This window comes from Trachypithecus francoisi, unplaced genomic scaffold (genome assembly GCF_009764315.1).
Source record: "Trachypithecus francoisi isolate TF-2019V2 unplaced genomic scaffold, Tfra_2.0 Lachesis_group11, whole genome shotgun sequence".
Taxonomy (NCBI): domain Eukaryota; kingdom Metazoa; phylum Chordata; class Mammalia; order Primates; family Cercopithecidae; genus Trachypithecus; species Trachypithecus francoisi.
The window spans coordinates 16,834,353-16,856,442 of record NW_022681456.1 but is presented as its reverse complement, the minus strand read 5'-3'; the positions used below and the strand labels follow the sequence as shown (position 1 = coordinate 16,856,442).

At 36.1% G+C, this 22,090-nt stretch overlaps 1 protein-coding gene across 2 annotated transcripts in view; it reads right to left on the bottom strand.

Annotated features, from left to right (window-relative positions):
• Positions 1-22,090, bottom strand: part of MED13L (mediator complex subunit 13L) — a 327,210-nt gene that overhangs the window by 264,553 nt on the left and 40,567 nt on the right. For both annotated transcript variants that reach the window (XM_033220469.1, XM_033220470.1), the window contains exon 2: positions 20,243-20,480. In XM_033220469.1, the coding sequence (XP_033076360.1) occupies positions 20,243-20,480 (238 nt within the window). The remainder of the gene's footprint in view (positions 1-20,242; positions 20,481-22,090) is intronic.

Genomic DNA, 22,090 nt, shown 5'->3' with positions numbered 1-22,090 from the left:
AGTCAAAAAAAATTGGCTAAACATTTTAAACAAGAGAAACAAACTGCTGATGTTGCAGCAGGAACAAGAACTTGGAAGAGGCAAAAACATGAACAGAGGAGAAGTACTTACTTCCCCTATCACAGCATTTATCACACTGTAGTGTACCTTCCTGTTTACTTCTCTAATTGTCCCATTAAAGGACAAACTCTGTGAGATGAAGAACCAAATGACAGAGTCCAACAGTGAATGCCCAATACCTAACACATTATCTGGCCCTTATTTGAAGTGCAGTAATATCTGATGATTAAATAAACAAAAACACACAGCAAGAGTAAAGAGAACCCACTAAAACCTCATAAGCATCCCGAGAACTATACCAAAATAAGGTGCCTTAAATTCAAAATGCATTAATTAAGTTTCCGGAAAAAATGAGCAACCAGTTATATACCTCAGTCTCCTGGAAGTAACTAACCATGTCTTTCCCAGCACACTTCATAGTTGTTTAGCACTCAACACATGCTTGTTGAATTGAATTTTACACTTCCCCTCTTCCTCCAAGTATAAGAGATTCGATAACGTAACAAGATTCAATAGCATAACTATCGAATCAGCCTTTCTCTAATTAAACTTTTGTCAAGTCATTTTCCGAAATACGTAATTTTTTTTAACCCAGAAGCATTCAATGATCAAGTTTACTTCATATAATACTTTCTGCAAAAGCCAAAACATAGAACAAAAGATAATTAATAAAATGGGATTTTTTATAGCTCTCAAGAATATCCAATAACCTTCAAATCTAATATTTAACACACTGGCAATTACTGCCCACTCCTTCTAAATATGACAAAGTCAAGGTCAGTTTTTAACTCTGTTCAAAACAACAGACACTCAAAGATTCCTGCAATGCCAACAATTATAATTATGTCAACCAGCCAACATTTACAACAAAAACATACTTTTTATATCTAACCATCCCTTCACCCTACCTCTGAGACTCACAGTTCAGTACTCTATGTACTTTTTGGCATTTTCCAGAAATTCAGTCTTCAGGGAAAAGTTTTAACCAGGATTTTTTTTTTTTGGACACTAACACCAAACTTTTCAGAAAAAGATAAAGAACCCAACACAAAATCTGTAATTTAATAGGAGGGCTTATCAGCATTAAGCAAAGCAGTAAGTTTTTTTTTTTGTTTTTTTTGTTTTTTTTTTTTTTTGAGACGGGGTCTTGCTCTGTCGCCCAGGCCAGAGTGCAGTGGTGCAATCTCAGCTCACTGTAGCCTCTGTCTCCCGGTCTCAAGTGATCCTCCAGCCTGAGCCACCCCAGCAGCTGGAATTACAGGCATGTGTCACCACATCTGGTTAATTTTTTTTGTATTTTTTGTAGAGACAGGATTTCGCTATATTGCCCAGGGTGGTCTCAAACTCCTGACCTCAAGTAATCCACCCACCTTGGCCTCCACGCCCGGCGTATACCGAAATTCTTACAAGTTAGAATGAAAAGTGTCAAGGTAAAAAAGCCAATTACATACATCATTCTAGTCAGATCCAAAAATTTTGGAAGCTGACAGAATGTCAGTAATAAAGAGACAAGGTTTTTAAATTTTCTTTTTCTGTACGTAACTGGACTTATTCTTAACTTATACAGTGAATTTTATGAACATCTAATCAAGGGAAGTGAAATAAAGAGGAATACTCATAAACATAAAGAATTTAAATTATATTCATGTTATTAGTATGTATTTCCACATTTTTAAAAATCTAATTAGCATACTGTTAAAGGTAAAAATAGGCAGATGCCTATTTACACCAATGTTCTAGTATTTTAACTAAAGCTAGATCAGCCTTACAAATATAAAAATAAATAAATTTATTTCTGAAGAAAATGAAGACACCTATACTCAATTCATTCATTTTATTAATCTTTTTTAGAATACTTTCTAAATAGGACTTTGGTTCAATTTTGACATTTTACTCTCAAAATAATATGATTTGGAAATGCTGTATTCATTTTACTCAGCTTTTCATTTTATTAATCTTAAGTGATTTTTAAGATTTCTTTACAAAGAGATATGAATATAAAGATTAATTCATTGTTTATGTCCACAATGTAGACATTAAAATCCCTGGATAACCATCAAACCTAACTTTCAGAAGCATTCATTTATCGTATACATATTAAATGTTTGCAATTTAATACAGCATTTCCAAATCATATTATTTTGAGAGTAAAATGTCAAAATTGAACCAAAGTCCTATTTAGAAAGTATTCAAGCTTAATGCCAAAAGCTGTATTTTAAAAGTTCTTACCAAATTAAGTTCAACTGCCAGTTTTTTTGTTTTGTTTTTTGAGATGGAGTCTTGCTCTGTGGGGCAGGCTGGAGTACAGTGGTGCGATCTCAGCTCACTGCAGACTCCGCCTCCTAGGTTCGAGCAGTTCTCTGCCTCAGCCTCCCAAGTAGCTGGGATTACAGGTGCGCACCACCACGCCCAGCCAGTTTTTGTATTTTTGGTAAAACAGGGTTTCACCATCTTGGCCAGGCTGGTCGTGAACTCCTGACCTCACGATCCACTCACCTCGGCTTCCCAAAGTGTTGGGATTACAGTTGTGAGCCACCGTGCTCTGCCTACCAGTTTTTAAAATGAAATAGCAAAACTATCTGTAAAACTGCCTAAATGAACTACAGTTATAACAGACTAGCTTAAGCTGTTAATGCCGTTATAAACTAATCTTTTCACAAAACACATCAAATAATCATGGGATCAATTAAAATCTCCACAAAATAATAATCTTAATTACTATTTAAATTAATATTTACTTCTTCTAAACTCTATTGCCTCTTACTCAGATTTCCAAGAGAAAACTACTATTTACATAGCCAACTTCCAGATTCCCACTTCTCTTAGACCATCAAAATACACATACTGGATTTTAAAAGAGGACACAGGGCCAGATGTGGTGGTTCACACCTATAATCCCAACACTTTGGGTGGCCAAGGTGGGCAGATCACTTGAGGTCAGAAGTTCAAGACCAGCCTGGCCATTATGGTGAAACCTCATCTCCACTAAAAATACAAAAATTTGCCAGGCATGGTGGTGTGCATTTGTAATCCCAGCTACTTGGGAGGCTGAGGCAGGAGAACTGCGTGATCTCGGGAGGCAGAGACTGCAGTGGGTCAAGATTGTGCCACTGCACTCCAGCCTGGGCAACAGAGCGAGACTCTGTCTCAAAGTAAAGGGACCATAAACAAAAGTTTTTTGCTTTGCTCTAACTATATTGGCAGAGGTTACATTTTATATATGGTCTACTAACCTGAGAATTAATTAACCAAATAAGTTACCAGGTAAAATTTTAGGCATAATACTTAGTCTTATGAAAACCACACAGTTGGAGTAAAAAACTGTGTGGTTCTGCATTTTTAAACAAAGCTTCTCAACTAATATACTACTGAACTCAAATTTCAGTGATTAGTTTGCAGTCCCTCTAGTGTTCAACTAGGTTAAATTAACAATCTCTATATGGCAAAAGCTGCCACTTACTTGATACCTACTAACTCTATCCTACATATTAAATAAAAATGAGTTTAATAAACACAAAAGTATAAAAACAAATTAGCAGCCGGGAGTGGTGGCTCATGCCTGTAATCCCAACATTTTGGGAGGTTGAGGCGGGTAGATAACTTGAGCCCAGTTCAAGATCAACCTGGACAACATAGTGAAACCCCACCTCTATAAAAAATACAAAAATTGGCCATGTATGGTGGTACATGCCTATAGTCCCAGCTACCCAGGAGGCTGAGGTGAGAGGCTCACCTAAGCCAGGAAGTCTAGGCTGCAGTGAGCTGTGATCACGCCACTGCACTCCAGCTTGGGTGACAGGGTAAGAGCCTGTCTTAAAAAAAAAAAAAAAAAAAATTAGTAGTATCGAAAATTTCCCTGTAAATCATTCAAGTTAATATTCAGAAAGAATAAATCCAAAACTACTTTACACTGCAAGATTGATCACCAAGCACCTACCACAATGCCTAGTACATATGAACTAACCATAAATATTTGATTATTTTCTGGTTCACAATTTTCAATATATAATTCTTTTGAACCTTCATTCATTCCTAGTTTATTGGTACTATAAAATTAGGCACAACAAGCACAAATAAAAATTATTCTACAAACAACAAATCAAATGTGGAAAAGGAAATAAGCTTATTATATATCATGCAGCATGAATGTGGAAAAATAATCTTTGTTAATCAAATACTCTTGCTTATTCTGTTTATGTGATACTAATAAAAAGTTTAAAAACACTCTGATCAACTGATAATTAAGAGACATCAAACTAATTTTCAAGGGATTAGATCACAATCTCTATTTAAAATAACATGAAAAAGTATTTTTTATTCAAATCCCCATAAGGAGCAAGGGCATAAATATCATAATCATTCTTGCACAGCCAAAGACAGAAAGTAGTTACAAAAGACCACATTTTAAAACGTCCAATGCCCATATATAATTTAATTAAGACTATACTGACAATGCTAGGTGGAAAACAACTCAAATTGTATACAAGTAGAAAGTATAGCCAAAACTATGAAAAGCAAAATTATATTCTTATTTAGCATCTAAAATCATGAAGATTTTAATATTTTGACAGTAGAGTTCATTTAAAAATATATGGCTATAAAATGCATTTACACAACAGTTAAATCTAGCTGCTTTTCACACTCACTTCATGTTGTACCATAAAATAAAGACGTAATTTCCATAGTACAGACAAGAATGAAGACAAGCAAATGTAAATGTCTTGTCTGCAATGACATGTCACAGGAAGTGGCATTGTATGAACACTCCATTTCTTATTTTTACTTTCTACACTTAATCCTATGACCTCTACCTCTACATAGGCGAAGGATAACAAAAGAATGATAGATTTATTTCTTCCCAGCCTCTGTTCCATTTTGGATATGTGAGGGTGAACAGAAGGGAGTAATCCAAAATCCGTGACCTATATTGCAATGCCAGCTGAGCTATGCTCACACACTGAAAAAGAGTAAGAGATGGCTCCTGGCCAAGAAAGTCTGACTCACTAATGATACAAGTACTCTTTTGAGCATCTTCCGGGAAACATGGTGGCATTTCAGGTGTTGCCGAACCAAAATTTCAACTAATATATGGAATTCAAGCAACTCCAGGTATGTGTGTGTGTTTGCAAGCATCGTTGGAGGAGATACATCTTGTTTAACATGTACCTTGTTAATAATCTTTGAAATATGCCACTTTAAAATCATACAATTTGCAATGTACTAACTTGCTATCTTAAATATTTAGAAAGGAGATGCAACCCAAAGACTGTTTTGATAAACAACTCAGCAAAATATGTACACTGTCACTAAAAACTATTAAAGATTTCATTGAAAATGTTTGCCTAAATCGTACAATCTCATTTTATCATGTAGTCTGTTGCCATGACACTTACAGAAACTAGTAATTAACTCAGGATTCCAGAGTGAAAGGTAGAAAACTCAATGAAAGCCACTGTCAATTTGATTCTATAGTGAAACATTCAGGACTTTCTCAGAGAGAGCCTCAGCTAAGCAATATTACTCATCATTGCCGTGCAGCAAATATCAACTCCAGTGTTGGAATGGCAGTTTATAACTTTTGTAAGACAGTCAATGTCATTCAATCCATGATGTATTTATTTATTTATTTATTTTTTTTTTTTTTTGAGACGGAGTCTCGCTCTGTCGCCCAGGCTAGAGTGCTGTGGCCGGATCTCAGCTCACTGCAAGCTCCGCCTCCCGGGTTCCCGCCATTCTCCTGCCTCAGCCTCCCGAGTAGCTGGGACTACAGGCGCCCGCCACCTCGCCCGGCTAATTTTTTATATTTTTTAGTAGAGACGGGGTTTCACCGTGTTAGGCAGGATGGTCTCGATCTCCTGACCTCGTGATCCGCCCGTCTCGGCCTCCCAAAGTGCTGGGATTACAGGCTTGAGCCACCGCGCCCGGCCTCCATGATGTATTTATAAGTTAATGTGCTTATAAGGATTCTGACACATAAATATTATTAAGCACTTTAACCTAACAAATAGTACTCTTCCATAGCCATCTGTTCTGTGGGACAATTACAAAATATGATTTTGTTCAAATGCTCAAACTACTTGCTATCTACAATACTAATAAAAATAACATATGGAGAACTATTCAATTTAAAAAAAAACTTTTTAAATTTCCATTTAAAAAATTCAACTACAGACTATAAAATAAGATACTGCAGGCCTGGCGTTATGGCTCACGCCTGTAATCCCAGCACTTTGGGAGGCCAGGTTGGGCAGATCACCTTGAGGTCAGGAGTTCAGAACCAGCCAAACACGGCAAAACCCAGTCTTTACTAAAAATACAAAATTAGCCGAGCATGGTGGTACGTGCCTGTAGTCCTAGCGGCTCAGGAGGCTGAGGCAGGATAATCGCCTGAACCCGGGCGGCGGAGGTTGCAGTGAGCAGAGATCACACCATTGCACTCCAGCCTGGCCGACAAGAGCAAAACTCCATCTCAAAAATAAAATAAAAAATAAGATAATGCAAAAAGAGAAGGAAAGGATATCACTGTTTTTTCAAACTGCAGTTAATAAAGAATTCAATGCATCAAGAAAATCTTTCAAATGTGGTCACATCCTCTCCTTAAAACAGTATCCTATAACAACATCATGTCATCATGTTTTCCTATGTGTTACAGGATACCAGGGAGTCTTCCTAGCATGCAATGGTGCTAGACTGATAATTTTTACACAAACTTCTATTACATCCATTAAATCTGCTCACTGGTTTATTCAACCAATATGTACCAGGCACTACATTCCAATTTTAGTATATGTGCTGTCAAAGCAGACACATGTACCAGGCATTACGACGGTCCTGGAATTACAATGATGGACAAAAGTCAGATGCAGGTCCTACCCCCATACAGTTTATAATCTACTAGGAGCTTCTATCTAAGTCCTATTCAAAAACCCTCTAAGATCCCAACTACCTATGAAGCCCAAACTGCTTGGCCTAGTGTTTAAGCTCCAACAGGCCCAAATGTTCATTTTCAATCAATTTCTCATGTTTAACTCTTCCCCAATACACATTTCAAAATTCCCTACTCTAGATCCTTGAATGTGCAGTTGCACACACATGCTTGCCCTGACACAGCCATATATCCAAATTCTATACCCTTTAAGGTTATTGTACTCAAAAATCAACTCTTCCTCAAGGCTCAGCCTCTTACATATAACTCCAGGAATACCATGGGCCCTACATAGGAGACTTTACTTTCTACCCTTTAACAATGCTCTGTGTGTATATGCTATCTCTTCTACTAGGTTCTCAGCTCCTGAAATGTAAAAATGTTTCCGATTCATTTCTGTATTTTACATAGCACCTAACATAATATAGGCTCAAATAAATTGTGGTAATTTTAAATATAAGAGATCATTTAACAATGGTAACACCTTACCGTTTGGGGTTTGTTGTTGTTTTTGTTTTGTTTTGTTTCGTTTTTGAGACAGTGTCTCAATCTGTTACCCAGGCTGGAGTGCAGTGGCAAAATCTTGGCTCACTGTAGCCTTGACCTCCCAAGCCTAGCTGATCCTCCCACATCAGCCTCTCAAGTAGCTGGGACTGCAGGCACATGCCACCATGCCCAGCTAATTTTTTCATTTTCTGTAGACATGAGGCTTTGCCATGTTGCCCAGTCTGATCTCCAACACCTGGGATCAAGTGATCCTCTGGCCTCAAGCAATCCTCCCACCTCAGCCTCCAAAAGCGCTGGGCCACCAAGGCATGAGCCACCAAGCCCAGCACACCTTACATGTATAAAGCTTGAAAAGTACTTTTTAAAACATCCTCTCATACACCATTTGACTGTTATGACATAATACTATAATTCTAAATGTGTGGGCAACTGAGCTGAATTAGTACTGACCCCAGGACATCCCATTAAAGTTTTTGCTATGTGCTAAGTTAGCACATTGTCTCAACCATACTGGGAATCAAATAGGTATCTGTGTATATTGGGACTAATCACTGATATTGCTATATTTAAGTCATTTAACCTTTTTTTTTTTTTTTTTACAAAATGGTATGTGATTACTGGGGATGAGGGGGTACTTTTAAATTTGTTTCAGGGCTCCAACTGAGTTCTAGTTAATAAAGCCTTTACCATAGCGATGAGGATAACTGCTCCCAGCCACCTCTGCTACCCAAATCAAGAGCCCCTCTTTGTTATACTCTTCGTGAAACCAATAAATGTCATTACAAATGTTTCCAAAATAGGAGTTATTGTCAACAAATGCTATTTCCTCCCTAAACAATCAGAGTTGTATGTAGTTTGCCCAAGGATGCCAAGGTAGGCAATCTTTTTATTATAAATACCTACTGGGCTACTTTTAAGATAAGCTAAAAAAAATACAGTGCCTGAAATTTAACTCAGAGTATCTAAATTTTTCTCCTTTAAATATATTTCAAAGTGAATAACATGTCTTAATAAAAAATAGTCAACAGCAAAGCAGCTTACATTTAAACAAGTTCAAGGTTACCTGTGAAAAATAAAACAAACTTAATGAAGAAACCTCATGCTGAATAGGTTCACACTTCCCTTATTCAAGCAGTCTTTCCACAAATATTTGCTTTTTTTCTCTTGTGTCAGAAAGCCTTCAAGATTAGCAAAAAGTCTTACTTAAGTCCACCAAGTGCTAGCAAAGTCAAAAATAAAATTTTTAAAAAGGAAAATATTTTGCATGACATTATATAAATATGAGGAAAAGACTAACGACGACAGATTCATGAACACTCTAACCTTCCTTTTATCATCATATACATACAATCTTTTTCAACCCAAAGCCACTTCATCTTTATCTAATTTTTATCTTATTCTTTTTTTTTTTTTTTTTAAATCAAGCCAGTTCTGCTGCGTTATTAACTACAAACTGCAGGGTATTATTCTACCACAATACCCTGGCAACCAGCTCATATTCAGTTACAATATCACAGCACAAAAAAAGGAGAGGGAGAGAGAGAACTAATTGTATGATCATGTGGATATTGTAGAAGCCCTTTAGTTCAATCCTAGATGGGCCTCAAGAGGATAATGCTTATTCTGTTGAACTCACTGCCAAATCCCAATATGAAAGTGCCAGGATCAAAACAAGACCCAATTATACAAAGAGTACATTTTATCAACGTCAGGTTTATAAGAAATAGGTATGTGGCCCTCTACTTGTGGAAAATTGTTCAAAAATATTTACACAGATGGAGCTTAAAGAAAATTATGGAACACTTGCTAGCCATAATGATATTCAATGAAAATCTCTTCAGGTAGCATCCGGACAGCAGCTCAGTCATGAAATGCTTAAAGCCACAGAATCCAATTTCATGATGTTCTAGTATTTAAAACAGATTTCGGCCAGGAGCAGTGGCTCACGCCTATAACCTCAGCACTCTGGGAGGCCCAGGAGGGCAGATCACTTGAAGTCAGGAGTTCGAGACCAGCCTGGCCAACATGGTGAAACCCCATTTCTACTAAAAACACAAAAATTAGCTGGGCATGGTGGCACGCACCTTTAATCCCAGCTACTTGGGAGGCTGAGGCAGGGGAATGGCTTGAACTCCAGAGGCAGAGGTTGCAGTGAGCAGAGACTGCACCACCACACTCCAGCCTGGGGCAACAGAGTGAGACTCCATCTCAAAAAAAAAAAACCAACAACAGATGTCTACAGTATCTGGATTTTTTAAGAGGAAAAAAATATTTGTTATTCCTACCATTAATTTTTTTTAACCTTAGGCCTAAAGATACTTATGGCTGAGTATATCAAGTTTTAATTTGCATTTGCTCAGCCACCATAAAACAATACCAAGTGGAAACCATCTGTAATTACATTTTCAAACAATTATTCACAGAAAGTTAAGCACAGAGATCTATATATCAGTTTAGTCTATTATACTTTAAGCAGATCCAGAGACCATAAAACAACTCAAAGGTAGCCTCCTCCTTCACCAATAGTTTTCCCATTATTTTGCTATGTATCTCGGATTTTTTAGTAGCTGGGCTACGACAACAGATATCTACAAAGAAAAAATAACGGGGAAAGATAGCAGATATGTAATTCCAGGTTATCAACTACCTCAATAAGATACAGGAATATCTCATTTCATTGCACTTTACATTATTTTGTTTCACAGATGCTGCACTTTTTACAAACGTAAGGTGTGAGCAACCCTGTGGTGAGCAAGCCTATCAGCGCCATTTTTCAAAAAGCATGTGCTCAATTCTTGTGTCTCTGACACATTTTGGTAATTCTTGCAATATTTCAAACATTTTCATTATTATAACATCTGTTATGGTGGATCTGTGATCAGTGATCTTTGATATTACTATTATATTGTTCAGGGGCACCACAAACCACACCCGTATAAAACAGCGAACTGAACCAATTGATCACTATTGTATGTGTTCTGACTGCTCCAGGACTGGCTCTTTCCCATCTCTCTTATTCTTCTCAAGCCTATTTGCTAGAAACAATATTAAAATTAGGCCAATTAATAACCCTACAACGGTCACTAAATGTTCAACTGAAAAGAAGAACTGCCCATCTCTTACTTTATATCAAAAGTGAAAAATGATTAAGCTTAGTGAAGAAGTCATGTCGAAAGCCAAGATAGGCTGAAAGTTAGTGCTTTTGTGTCAAGAAGCCAAGCTGTGAATGGAAAAAAAAAAAAAATCTTGAAGGAAATTACAAGTGCTACTCCAGTGAACACATGAATGATAAGAAAGTGAAACAGGCTTATTGTTGATATGGAGAAAGTTTGGATAATCTGAAAGATCACACCAGCCACAATATTCCCTTAATTGTCAAAGCCTAATCCAGAACAAGGCACAAACTCTCTTCAATTCTACCAAGACTGAGAGAGGTGAGGAAGCAAACCTGGGAGCTAGCAGAGGTTGGTTCATGAGGATTAAGGAAAGATTCCATTTCCATTACATAAAGGCACAAGGAGAAGCAGCAAGTGCTGATGGAGAAGCTGCAGCTTCTCCATGCAGAAGATCTTGCTAAGATCATTAATGAGGTGGCTACACTAAACAACAAGTTTTCTTTATTTTTTTCTTTTCTAGAGACAGGCTCTTACTACTGTGTCACTCAGGTCGGACTGCAGTGGCACAATCACAGCTCACTGTAACCCTGAACTCTTGGGTTCAAGTAATCCTCCTGCCTTAGCCTCCCAAGTAGCTGGAACTACAAGACGAACACCAACCATGCCCAACTACTGTTTTTCTTTTCTGCAGCGACAGGGTCCCGCTGCAGAAGAGGACACTCGTTCATGACCACCAAGATCCATTCCCCACTTCCTCCTTCCTAAGAAAATCCTAGTTTTATTTTAGGGAATTTTTATTTCATCCCCTATATAAAATAATGTGAACAGTATGACCAACCTAATGCCATTTATACACGTCAACAGTGAATTTGCTTATAAGCAGAAGATGTTATTCTCTATAAATGTGTAGCTGTACTCCACTGAATTTTAATGTTCTAAAATATAACTCTTTCTTGAATTATTTAGATCCTAAATTCTACCAATATTTAAACCCTTTCTTCAATTTTCCACATTCAGATTCTTACCTCACCTTCCCTAAGAAATAAAACTAAGAAAATATTTTACTAAGAAAAAAAAAAACCCTTTACCTATATCACTACGCCATCTTAATGTTCAACAATCTTTTTTTTTTATTTTTTTTTTTTAACAGAGATGGGATCTCACTGTTTCCCAGGCTGGTCTCAAAGTTCTGGACTCAAGCGATCCTCCCTCCTCAGCCTCCCCAAGTGCTGGGATTACAGGCATGAGCCATCGCACCAGGCCACAACAACCTCTTCTAAATCTTAAGGTTTTCTATGAAAGTACAAGCTTTTGAAATAAAATATACACAAATGGTGAGGGGGGGATCAAACATGGCTACACTTAAAAATGTCAGACTAAACACTAACCTACAAGTCACAATGTATTAATCATAAAAATTACTCACATTTCAAAAAAATATATAATATACCAAATAACAGTTAATCTAGTGTTAAGACAATTTTCAACCGTATTTGTTCCAATGATGACTCTAACACCTCATTTAAGGGGATTTTACTCAGGTTTACTTTATATAAGTAGGTGATTTCATATCAACACAAAACGTTAGGTAGGTCATAATAACTATACTTCCCAACAAACTGAAAATTATAATTTTTCTTACCAATTGCTTAATTTTCACATCATTAGAACATAAGCCCTTTACGCGCTATTTCACCACAATCTCAGTATAAATGTCTCATTTTTCATAGAAAAAAACTAATTACATGGTTCAGTAAGTTGCCTGTGGTAACACATCGATTTTACTTACATTTAAAAGTTAGACTTAGGTTGTTCTCTCAATTTCAAGCATACTTACCTTAATAATTTTATCTAATTCACTAGATCTTTTTCAATTCTTTGTCTGAAAGAACTGAGATTATCTTACCATAATTTTACAATATGAATGTATTATTTACCAAAGTCTTAATGAGTATGCTATTTTTTCTTTAAAGTATATAATTACATATTAAGTCTAACATTTAATAAGTATGCACTAGAACCATTCAGATAATCATCACACAATGAAAAACATGACTTTATAGCTTTGGCAAACTCATTCTTTCAAATACAACAGAAAAACAGAACAGTAATATAATTATTAAAAGAATCAGGAAATTTACATCAAAACTTGAATAATTCAGATCCAAGAAAAGTAAAAGTATACTTTATAAACTACTTAGATCTAGCTACCATTTACCACTGGCTATGTGTTTGTCCTGAAAGTACTTGTTTCTCATGAAATACAAATGTATTTTTCACTATTATCCACAAAATAATGACAAATACGAAAGGTAAAGTAGCTGGGGATGGTGGCTCACACCTGTAATCCCAGCACTTTGGGAGGCCAAGGCAGGAGGATCACTTGAGGTCAGGAGTTCAAGACCAGCCTGGCCAACATGCAGCCCTACTCAAAAAAAAATACAAAAAATTAGCTGTGCATGGTGGCAAGCACCTATAGTCCCAGCTACTTGGGAGGCTGAGGCAGGAGAATCACTTGAACCAGGGAGGCAGAGCCTGCCATGAGCCGAGATCACACCACTGCACTCCAGCCTGGGCAACAAAGTGAGACTGTATCTCAACAACAACAACAAAGTAAAGTGAAACTTACTTTTCAGCTGCACTGTGATACCAATCTAAAATACTACAAATCTACAATGCTGCTGTAAAATGGTATCATTCCTGTTTTCAAAATCACCAGAATTCTACACTTGAAAAATAAATAAATCAAAGTACTATAAATACAACTCCTTTCCAATTCAGTCAGTGATTAATTTCAATGACTCACAAATTCAACACCACTAAAGAAAAAAGATATAAAAACAGAGTGAAAATGAGTCAAAGATCAGATTTTCTCCTTGAAAGAAATTTTCAAAATGAATGACATTTTACCAAGAGATAATTCATTCCTGTCAATTTTATATCTACAATAGTCATTATTTTTCCAGAAAGCAACTTTTTAATTTCAACTGATAAATTCATGTATAATATTGATGAAATTATTTTTACCATTTAGTTAAGGATAACCAGAAACCATCAAAAATCAATTGAAAGTTCACAGACTCTAAAATACACAGTAATATATTCCTACATACTTTATTGTCTATGATTTTAGAAAATTCAATGTCAACACTTCTCTTTGTAGGTATACTAAGCAACAGGGGCTATTCATTTTCAGAGCGTGACACTGCCATTATAATTTGCCTTTGGCATATCTTCAATATTTTTATTCTCTTCTCCTCTTGAACTCTGCTGTGACTTAAGAATGTATTCTTCATCTGATTTCAACTGATTTTTTAAAAGCAGGTGATTCTGGAAGTTTTCGGTTGGTTTAAACAGGCTCAAAATTAGGCTCTTTTGAGGAAAGAGATATTCACACAATCTCCAAGTTTCATCCCAAATTTACTTAACAATTACAAAAGGAAAGGATATCTTTACACTGGAGAAATCTGGCAGACACTACCTTAATCAAGTGATCAAGCTCAGTACCATCAATACAGAGACAAACTGACATGACATGTTTCTGATGTGATGCCATGAAAAGTACACATCACCTACTCAATATTTTTGCCGAAAATGTTTTTCCTGACTCTAACTGTAAGGAAACAATTAGACAAATTCAAAATGTGGAATATTTTACGGGACAACTAAACTGCTCCCTTCAAACATCATCAATATCATTGATTCCCAAGACAACTTCAGGAATATTCTAAATGAGAGGCCATCTAAAAATGTGTGATCCTGATTGCATTCTGGATCAGAGAGAGAAAACTATAAAAGGTATTGCTGGGACAACTGGGGAATCTGAATAGGGACTGAATGTTAGATAATTATATTGATATTAAATTTATTGTGCACGACAAAGGTGCTCTGGTTATGTAAGAAAGTGTTTCACTTCAATGCTGAAGTATTTAGGGGCAAAGGTCCATGAAGTCTGAAAACTACCTTCAAATAGTTCACGTGGCAAAACAGGCATATGCAATATAAGTGTATAAATATATTTATTTAAAAATAAAAAGCTAGGAGGAGTGGAGAAGTTAGGTTCTTGCTTGGAGTTATCTAAACAAAGGTTTTATCAATCCCACCATTTGGAATTGTAGACTGTAATCTATAGATACAGATTATAAAACTAAAAAAATTCAGCTTTCCCACACTCCTACAAAATGCCCAGTTGCAATCAGTTCAATAAACAATAGTACTAGTACCTTAAATTATCTTACACCGTGGTCACTGTCAGAAAACAGATCCATTTTTCCAGGCTCTCTTATGTCTAATGTTTTTACAATCACCCACACCTCCTGGCATAGGTGGTAGCACTCTCAAAAACAGAAAAGGCTATATTTATGTCTCTAAATTCACAGCAAAGGGTAATAACTGCCAATCTACCCATGTACTGACAATAAAACCAATTGAGAAGACTTCTGATACTGTTATAGGGACGATCATTTTTAGAGTTGTACAGATGTATTCTTAATTTATATTTGTCTAATAATCAAAAATAAAGACAACATAAATTTTAAAATTGTAGACAGTCCATATTTAGTGCTAAATATTTTTGGTAGAAAATATACCCCCAAAAATTGGCTATTTCTACCCCCTTGGGAATTAAAACCAGAAATAATATGCCTTATTTTAACTAGGCTTCAATATCCTCACATTATCAAATCATTAAAAATTTTCACAATTTGATTATAAGTCAATCTTCTGGGAGTGCAATACCGCACTACATTAGAACCTCATAAAATAGGTTTCATTAATTGATTCAACAAACATTCTTATGCACATACTAGACTGAATCTGATATTTCTCCTTCTGGACCAGAGATCTGTAATGCTTTGGGGCAAGCAATCAGCAGTTCTGTGTTTGCTCTCTATACTATTTTGGGTTTTCCAGATTGCATGTCTTTCCCACCACTAACTAACAGGCAGTGAATTGGCCAGAATATTGTGTTTATTTAAAAAGTATTTGTTGCCAGGCGCGGTGGCTCACGCCTGTAATCCCAGCACTTTGGGAGGCTGAGGCGGGCGGATCGCTTGAGGTCAGGAGTTTGAGATGCCTGGCCAACATGGTGAAACTCCATCTCTACTAAAAATACAAAAATTAGCCGGGCGTGGTGGCATACACCTGCAATCTCAGCTACTCAGGAGGCTGAGGCAGGAGAATTGCTTGAACCTGGGAGGCAGAGGTTGCAGTGAGCCAAGATTGCACACTGCACTCGGCCTGGGCAACAGAGCAAGACTCCGTCTAAAGAAAAAAAAAAAAAAGGCAAGAAGTATTTGTTTGGCAGATGAGGAGAAGTCCATTCAGCACACCGTATTAATCTCTAAAACTTAAATTAAAATATAGAATTTAGTCAAGCCAAAACAGCAAAGGTATAATAAAAGTGTTAAAGACTATTAATATGAATTATAGTATATAATCATTAGTATTTTTAATTTAAATAAATCTGTATCCTGAACAGAATATTTAAGTTTATATTCCAATTTAGAATTTTAAAATCACAATATTATGGTTTCGCTGTACACATTAATCCTGTATGTTACTAAGTTAATCTTCCTAATTGTATCTCTTTCTGATCAGAAACCTTTAATTCCTCAAAATCTATCAAATTAAGTCCAAATTTCTTATCCTCGGTTCTGTGTACTCCACACTATGACCGACCTACTCAGCCTTTTAGAGGGGAGACTATTTCACTCCTAACCTAAGACCCAGGTAACCTGTTCTTGCCACAATTCATTCGCAGCCTGTAGGTCTTTATACAGTAGCAGCAGCAATAGTTACAATTATAGATTAACTGCTATATAGGCTGCTCTAAGTACTTTTAATTTTTCTTAACCTCATAACCTAATTCACAGTGAGAAAACTGAGGCACAATTTAAGTTAAATAATTAGATCAAGAATACACAGCTAGTGATCATGCAAGCATTTAAACCCAAGCAATGCAGAGTCCATGCTCTGAATTCACTACACCACACATATTAGCAATTCCCCAGACAAGAGCGCAAAAGTGTTTATTCAAGTGACAAGGACAGACTATAAATGTGTTACAGTCTTCTCTCAGACTATTTCACAGATATTTCAAGCAATTAAACAAAAAGTATAATATAAAACTAACTTGTGTGTGTACCCTGTAGGATTATTCTCATTTTATGGGATACTTTATACATTTAAATGCAAGATGGTTGCTTTGGTATTATATCTCACTGTGAGGTTTCTTGGTAGTACGCTTCTTGGAATACACTATGAAGACAAAGGGAAATGCCAAATAACATAACTAAAAAGCAATTTAAGAAACAGTAAAATGTCCCTATTTTAAAGTTACAAATAACGGTAATGTCATGCTTAATTTAAGCTGGCTAACAGGATTCTGCTACTATGTATGTATTTATTTATTTATTGAGATGGAGTCTTGCTGTGTTGCCTAGCATGAGTGCTGTGGCGTGATCTCAGCTCACTGTAACCTCTGCCTCCCGGTTTCCAGCGATTGTCCTGTCTCAGTCTCCCCAGTAGCTGGGATTACAGGCATCCACCACCATGCCCAGATAATTTTTGTTTATTTTTACTAGAGAGGGGGTTTCACTATGTTGGCCAGGCTGGTCTCCAACTCCTGAACTCAGGTGATCCTCCTGCCTAGGCCTCCCAAAGTGCAGGAATTACAGGCATGAGCCACCGTGACCAGCCAGGAAATGCCAAATAACATAACTAAGAAGCAATGTAAGAAACGTAAAATGTCCCTATTTTAAAAATGTTACAAATAACGGTAATCTCATGCTTAACATTAAAGCCTGCTAGCAGGATTCTGCTACTATTTATTTATTTTATTTTTTTGAGACAGGGTCTCACTGTTGCCCAGGATGGAGTACAGTGGCATGATCTCTGTTCACTGCAACCCTGGGCTCCTGGGTTTAAGTGATCCTCCAGCCTCAGTCACCCGAGTAGCTGGGATTACAGGCACAGGTCACCATACCTGGCTAATTTTTTTGTATTTTTTGTAAACACAGGGTTTCACCATGTTAGTCAGGCTGGTCTCGAATTCCTGGCCTCAAGCAATCGGGCCCCCTCAACCTCCCAAAGTGTTGGGATAACCAGCATGAGCCACCATGCCCGGCCTGTAATTTATTTTACCCAAAATAAAATGACTCAACTATATTAGAGAATGAAATAGAGTCTAAAATATCCCCACTTTGTATGGCTACCAATGAAAATATTCTCTTTGTATCCTTCAGTTTTTCATGACTGCTATCATATTTCCCCTTATTTGAAACAAAGTTGTCTTTATGACACTTATTTTTCTAATCAAGGCTAGATATGTTCCATTAGTAGGCTGAATCATGTATTACCTTTTTCAACTACTTTTACCTACAAAAATGGACACTTCATATAAATGGATCTAAAAACTTGCTCAAAATTCATATTAAAAAGAGCAGACGCAGTCAATGAAGTTCTAATTATTCCATTACTGTAATACTTTCCCAGTAGAATACAAGATATAAACAGCTTATACCACTTTCAAACTCAAAAGAAAAGTAATCATTCTCAAGAGAAAATGTTCACAATACTACATTTAATTAGAAAATTAGAAAACCTGTATGGTACCAATTTCATTTACACATAAAACATCTAAAACTCTCTCAGACTTCAGTATTTTTATTTCTCTGTTCTCTCCATATGATGATTGTTTTTCTAATTTTCTAATTTAAATGTAGCATTTCTGGAATTTTTCAAAAATCTAAAAATAATTCAATCTTTGCTTAACTCTTTATCAAAAAATACTGAAGATATTAATCTACACATGCAATCTAAAGCAACTATACCAAAATTTAAATGCCCTATCCCTTTGTTAACTCAGTAACAAAGCCCATGAAAAATAACAATAATTTCATAAGCTATATCTAAGAACACTGACAATTTTCTTTGTTGGCATACATAAATAATTTTATTCTATATTATCAATTAAATAAGCCTAATTAGCAGTTGGGTTTGGTTTCCTCATCACTGCAAAATGACATGTACCACACTAACAAAGAGCAGACCAAAAAGCTAAAATGTAAGAGATTAATACAGAGAAACAGAAGATGACAGTCAGAAACAATCATGAAAAATAAGAAAGACACTTTTTTTAAAAAGCTTTATACCTCTCTACTACATGGGAAAAAATTAAAAATATGTTTCCATATTTTAATGGACAAACAAAAATGTTGTGATTATCTTCTAGGCGACATCTTATTTTTAAAATTCTGATAAACAGAATCCAGATGTTCCGAAACTCTAATTTCACCTAAGTTAACTGTTAACTACATAAAACAGGCTTTGGGATGAACATTAAGTTCTGGGATTTTGCTGATTACCCAGCTAAGCAAGCAATGTCACCCAGAATGGGTTCTTATATTTATAAACCAAATGCCCTAAAAAACACCAGAATAAAGGCTTGAGCTGAACAGACAAATGGACCATAAAGTAAACAGCTCAATTAGTCCATTGTGGTTTACCGCCCTCTGGCTGCTGTGGCAGGAGATATCACAGATAAAAAATGGCTGCCAAGAAAAACTAGCAAGGTGTCAAGCAAAAGTTGGCAGGAAATCCTTTAGGCAAATGTAAAAGCTTTAGAATAGAGCCTCGAAAATACATTAAAGTTAGCTTTACTCCTTCCTTTAAAAAAAAAAATTGAAAACATCAAGTAACAAAACATTTCAAACACGATCTGAAATTTTTCAGCCACAGATTAACACAATATAGTTTGGAGATAATAAAAGTTGGCTCTAGGAGACTAAGTCAAAAAGAGTTAATACCCTAACTGAAGATTAGAATTAGTCTTGGTTTAGAAAATCCCTTGGCATACTAAATAGAAACACTTAGATAGAAAGGTAAAAATTTTTACCAGAAATTCAAAGACAACTGAAAAAATTTCCTGCTTATAAAACTGTGGTAAATATATAAAGCAGCTTAGAAAAATGAAATTCTTATATTAATTCAGTTTCCAGATATCAGATGCAATCTGAAGCTAAAAATCAGGCAACACTGGAGCCAATGTTTCCTGGAATCACCAAATTACATGAAAAGCAGAAATAAAAGCAAGAGAAAATTTGCTACACCAAATTCAGACCAGATCGCATATATTCATCTTTCCTCAAAATGCTATTCAATGTAATCTCACAATTTTGTCCAATTAGGCTCAAAACTAAATTTCTGTATCTCTCCAATTTTCCACCCAACAGTTCAGCTGGCAATGAACCATAACAACCACAGTCCAAGGAAAAAAGCAGTAACTGTTCAATTCACTGTCTCGTTAGTTACTCACAATTCACTATCATTTAAAAACAGTGGATCTTAGCCTGGTTTCCACCCCACCACACCCAGGAGACACAATACTCTCATTTAATTTAAGCAGTGGTTCACAAGGTTCTGATTCTCAGCATAACTGGAAAAGGACAAGAGTTAGAAAAAAAAAAAAAACAGGGATAAGAGGAAGAGGGGTGAGAATGTTCCTTTTGAGAGAGATATCCATGAAACACTTAAAATCTTTCTTTTAGACAAGTCTTAATAATCTGTTTGAAATTTACCAATGTTCAAAAAAATATGATGCAAATAATTTTTAAGAAAAAAACAGAAACCTTACCCTGTAGTTCATGATGGATTACACCCACTAGGTTGGGTTCGTCTCCCCACCAGAATATCCATAACTCTTTGCAATCTGGTTTGACATCACGACGCCATACACAAAGCAGGTTAGCTTGCAGACAGCGGATGAAACTTAACAGAATTGGATCATCTTGGGCTGGGGCTGAAATTATGGGTCCACAGTCCCCATGCCCTCCAAAATTGTACCTACGCCATTTGATTCCCGTGAGTTCAGCCTGGAAAAAGACAAAAAAATTGTAATCGTTTTCTCTTTTTACTTACAGACCACCAAAAACAGTCTTCCATACAGAAAAGCAATTGTGCTAAAATAAATATTTACACGAAACTTCCTAAGAAGATTCCTTCCAGTGAAGAACATATGTCAAATCTTCTCAAATTTTAAGGTGGGAGAAAGTTAATTTCTATCAAGATTTCTACATAGCTCTTTACATTAAATACTAACATAAAACAAGCTGATAATCATTATTTCCTGTTGAATCATTTGTCTAAACATTTACTAAAAAGTCCCTATATAGAAAACTACTTTCTATGTTATTCAATACTCAACTCACAAATTATATTCAGAAATCAAGTAAGATTTTAAAAATAAGTTTGTATAAATGAAATAATTTCTTTCAAATAATTTCTTCCCATCCACAAGCTACAGTTTCAATCCTTTTTTAATTAGGGAAGCAGAGAAGCAGTGAGCATAAAGCATGAGAGTGTTTCATCATGAACGCCAAGTCTATTTAGGTAGACGCAATTAAGAAAACTGATGCAAAGTTATCAGCAATTTATTCATGTTTTTTAACATGTAGCAAATAGAAAAGCTTTGCTTCTGTAACAATTCCCTAATGTAGTTTGGTCTTTTATTTTTTACAAACATTGTAAAACATGAGAACTTGCAACCAGCAGAGAACAGATACTGTATCTTTGTTCCATTACATATGTTTACATTTCAAGATTTCTTAAATCTTTAAGAGCTAAACTTCAAAGAGTGAACACAAGTGAAAGCTAAATAGTTAAAAAGTACAACTATATATTGAAAACTACTAGTAAAACAGATTCGCAATTTAATTCTGTACCAAACAGACCAGGAGGTCCTTGCATTGAATCCTTACTCATGCATCTCCTTCCTCACAAGGTCAATTATTTTTGTTAGCAAGTTGTTTACAAAAAAAACAAGTACCACTCAGTAGAAAACAGCCATATCTTCTACTAACATAACTGAAACATACTAAAAGTGCTAACGCGATCAATCACTATAATGACCACATTTAAGAAAAAGAAAAATCACCTTTCATTTAATCCAAATTAAAAAGGTTTTGCTTCAGGCCGAGCACAGTGGTTCATGCCTGTAATCCCCGCACTTTGGGAGGCCTAGGCGGGCAGATCACAAGGTCAGGAGTTCGAGACCAGCCTGACCAACATGGTGAAACCCCATCTCTACTAAAAATACCAAAATTAGCCGGGCATGGTGGCGCACGCCTGTAATCCCAGCTACTCAGGAGGCTGAGGCACGAAAATCGCCTGAACTCGGGAGGTGGAGGTTGCAGTGAGCTGAGATCGCGCCACAGCACTCCAGCCTGGGTGACAGAGCGAGACTCTGTTTCAAAAACAAAACAAAAAAAACAAAGGTTTGCTTCAAAAAAGTTACAAAAATATACAAACTAAAAATACCTAAAATTCAGTAACTTATACTTTACACTGAGATATGCAAATCTAAATTTTTAATGAATATGTTTAGTAAAAAGCCGGCACTGGCATCGTTTAGGGTTTCCCTGTATGTCACTTGGTTTCCTCTAAATATAAAAGCACTACATGGCCCATGTAAGAAGTTCAGAAG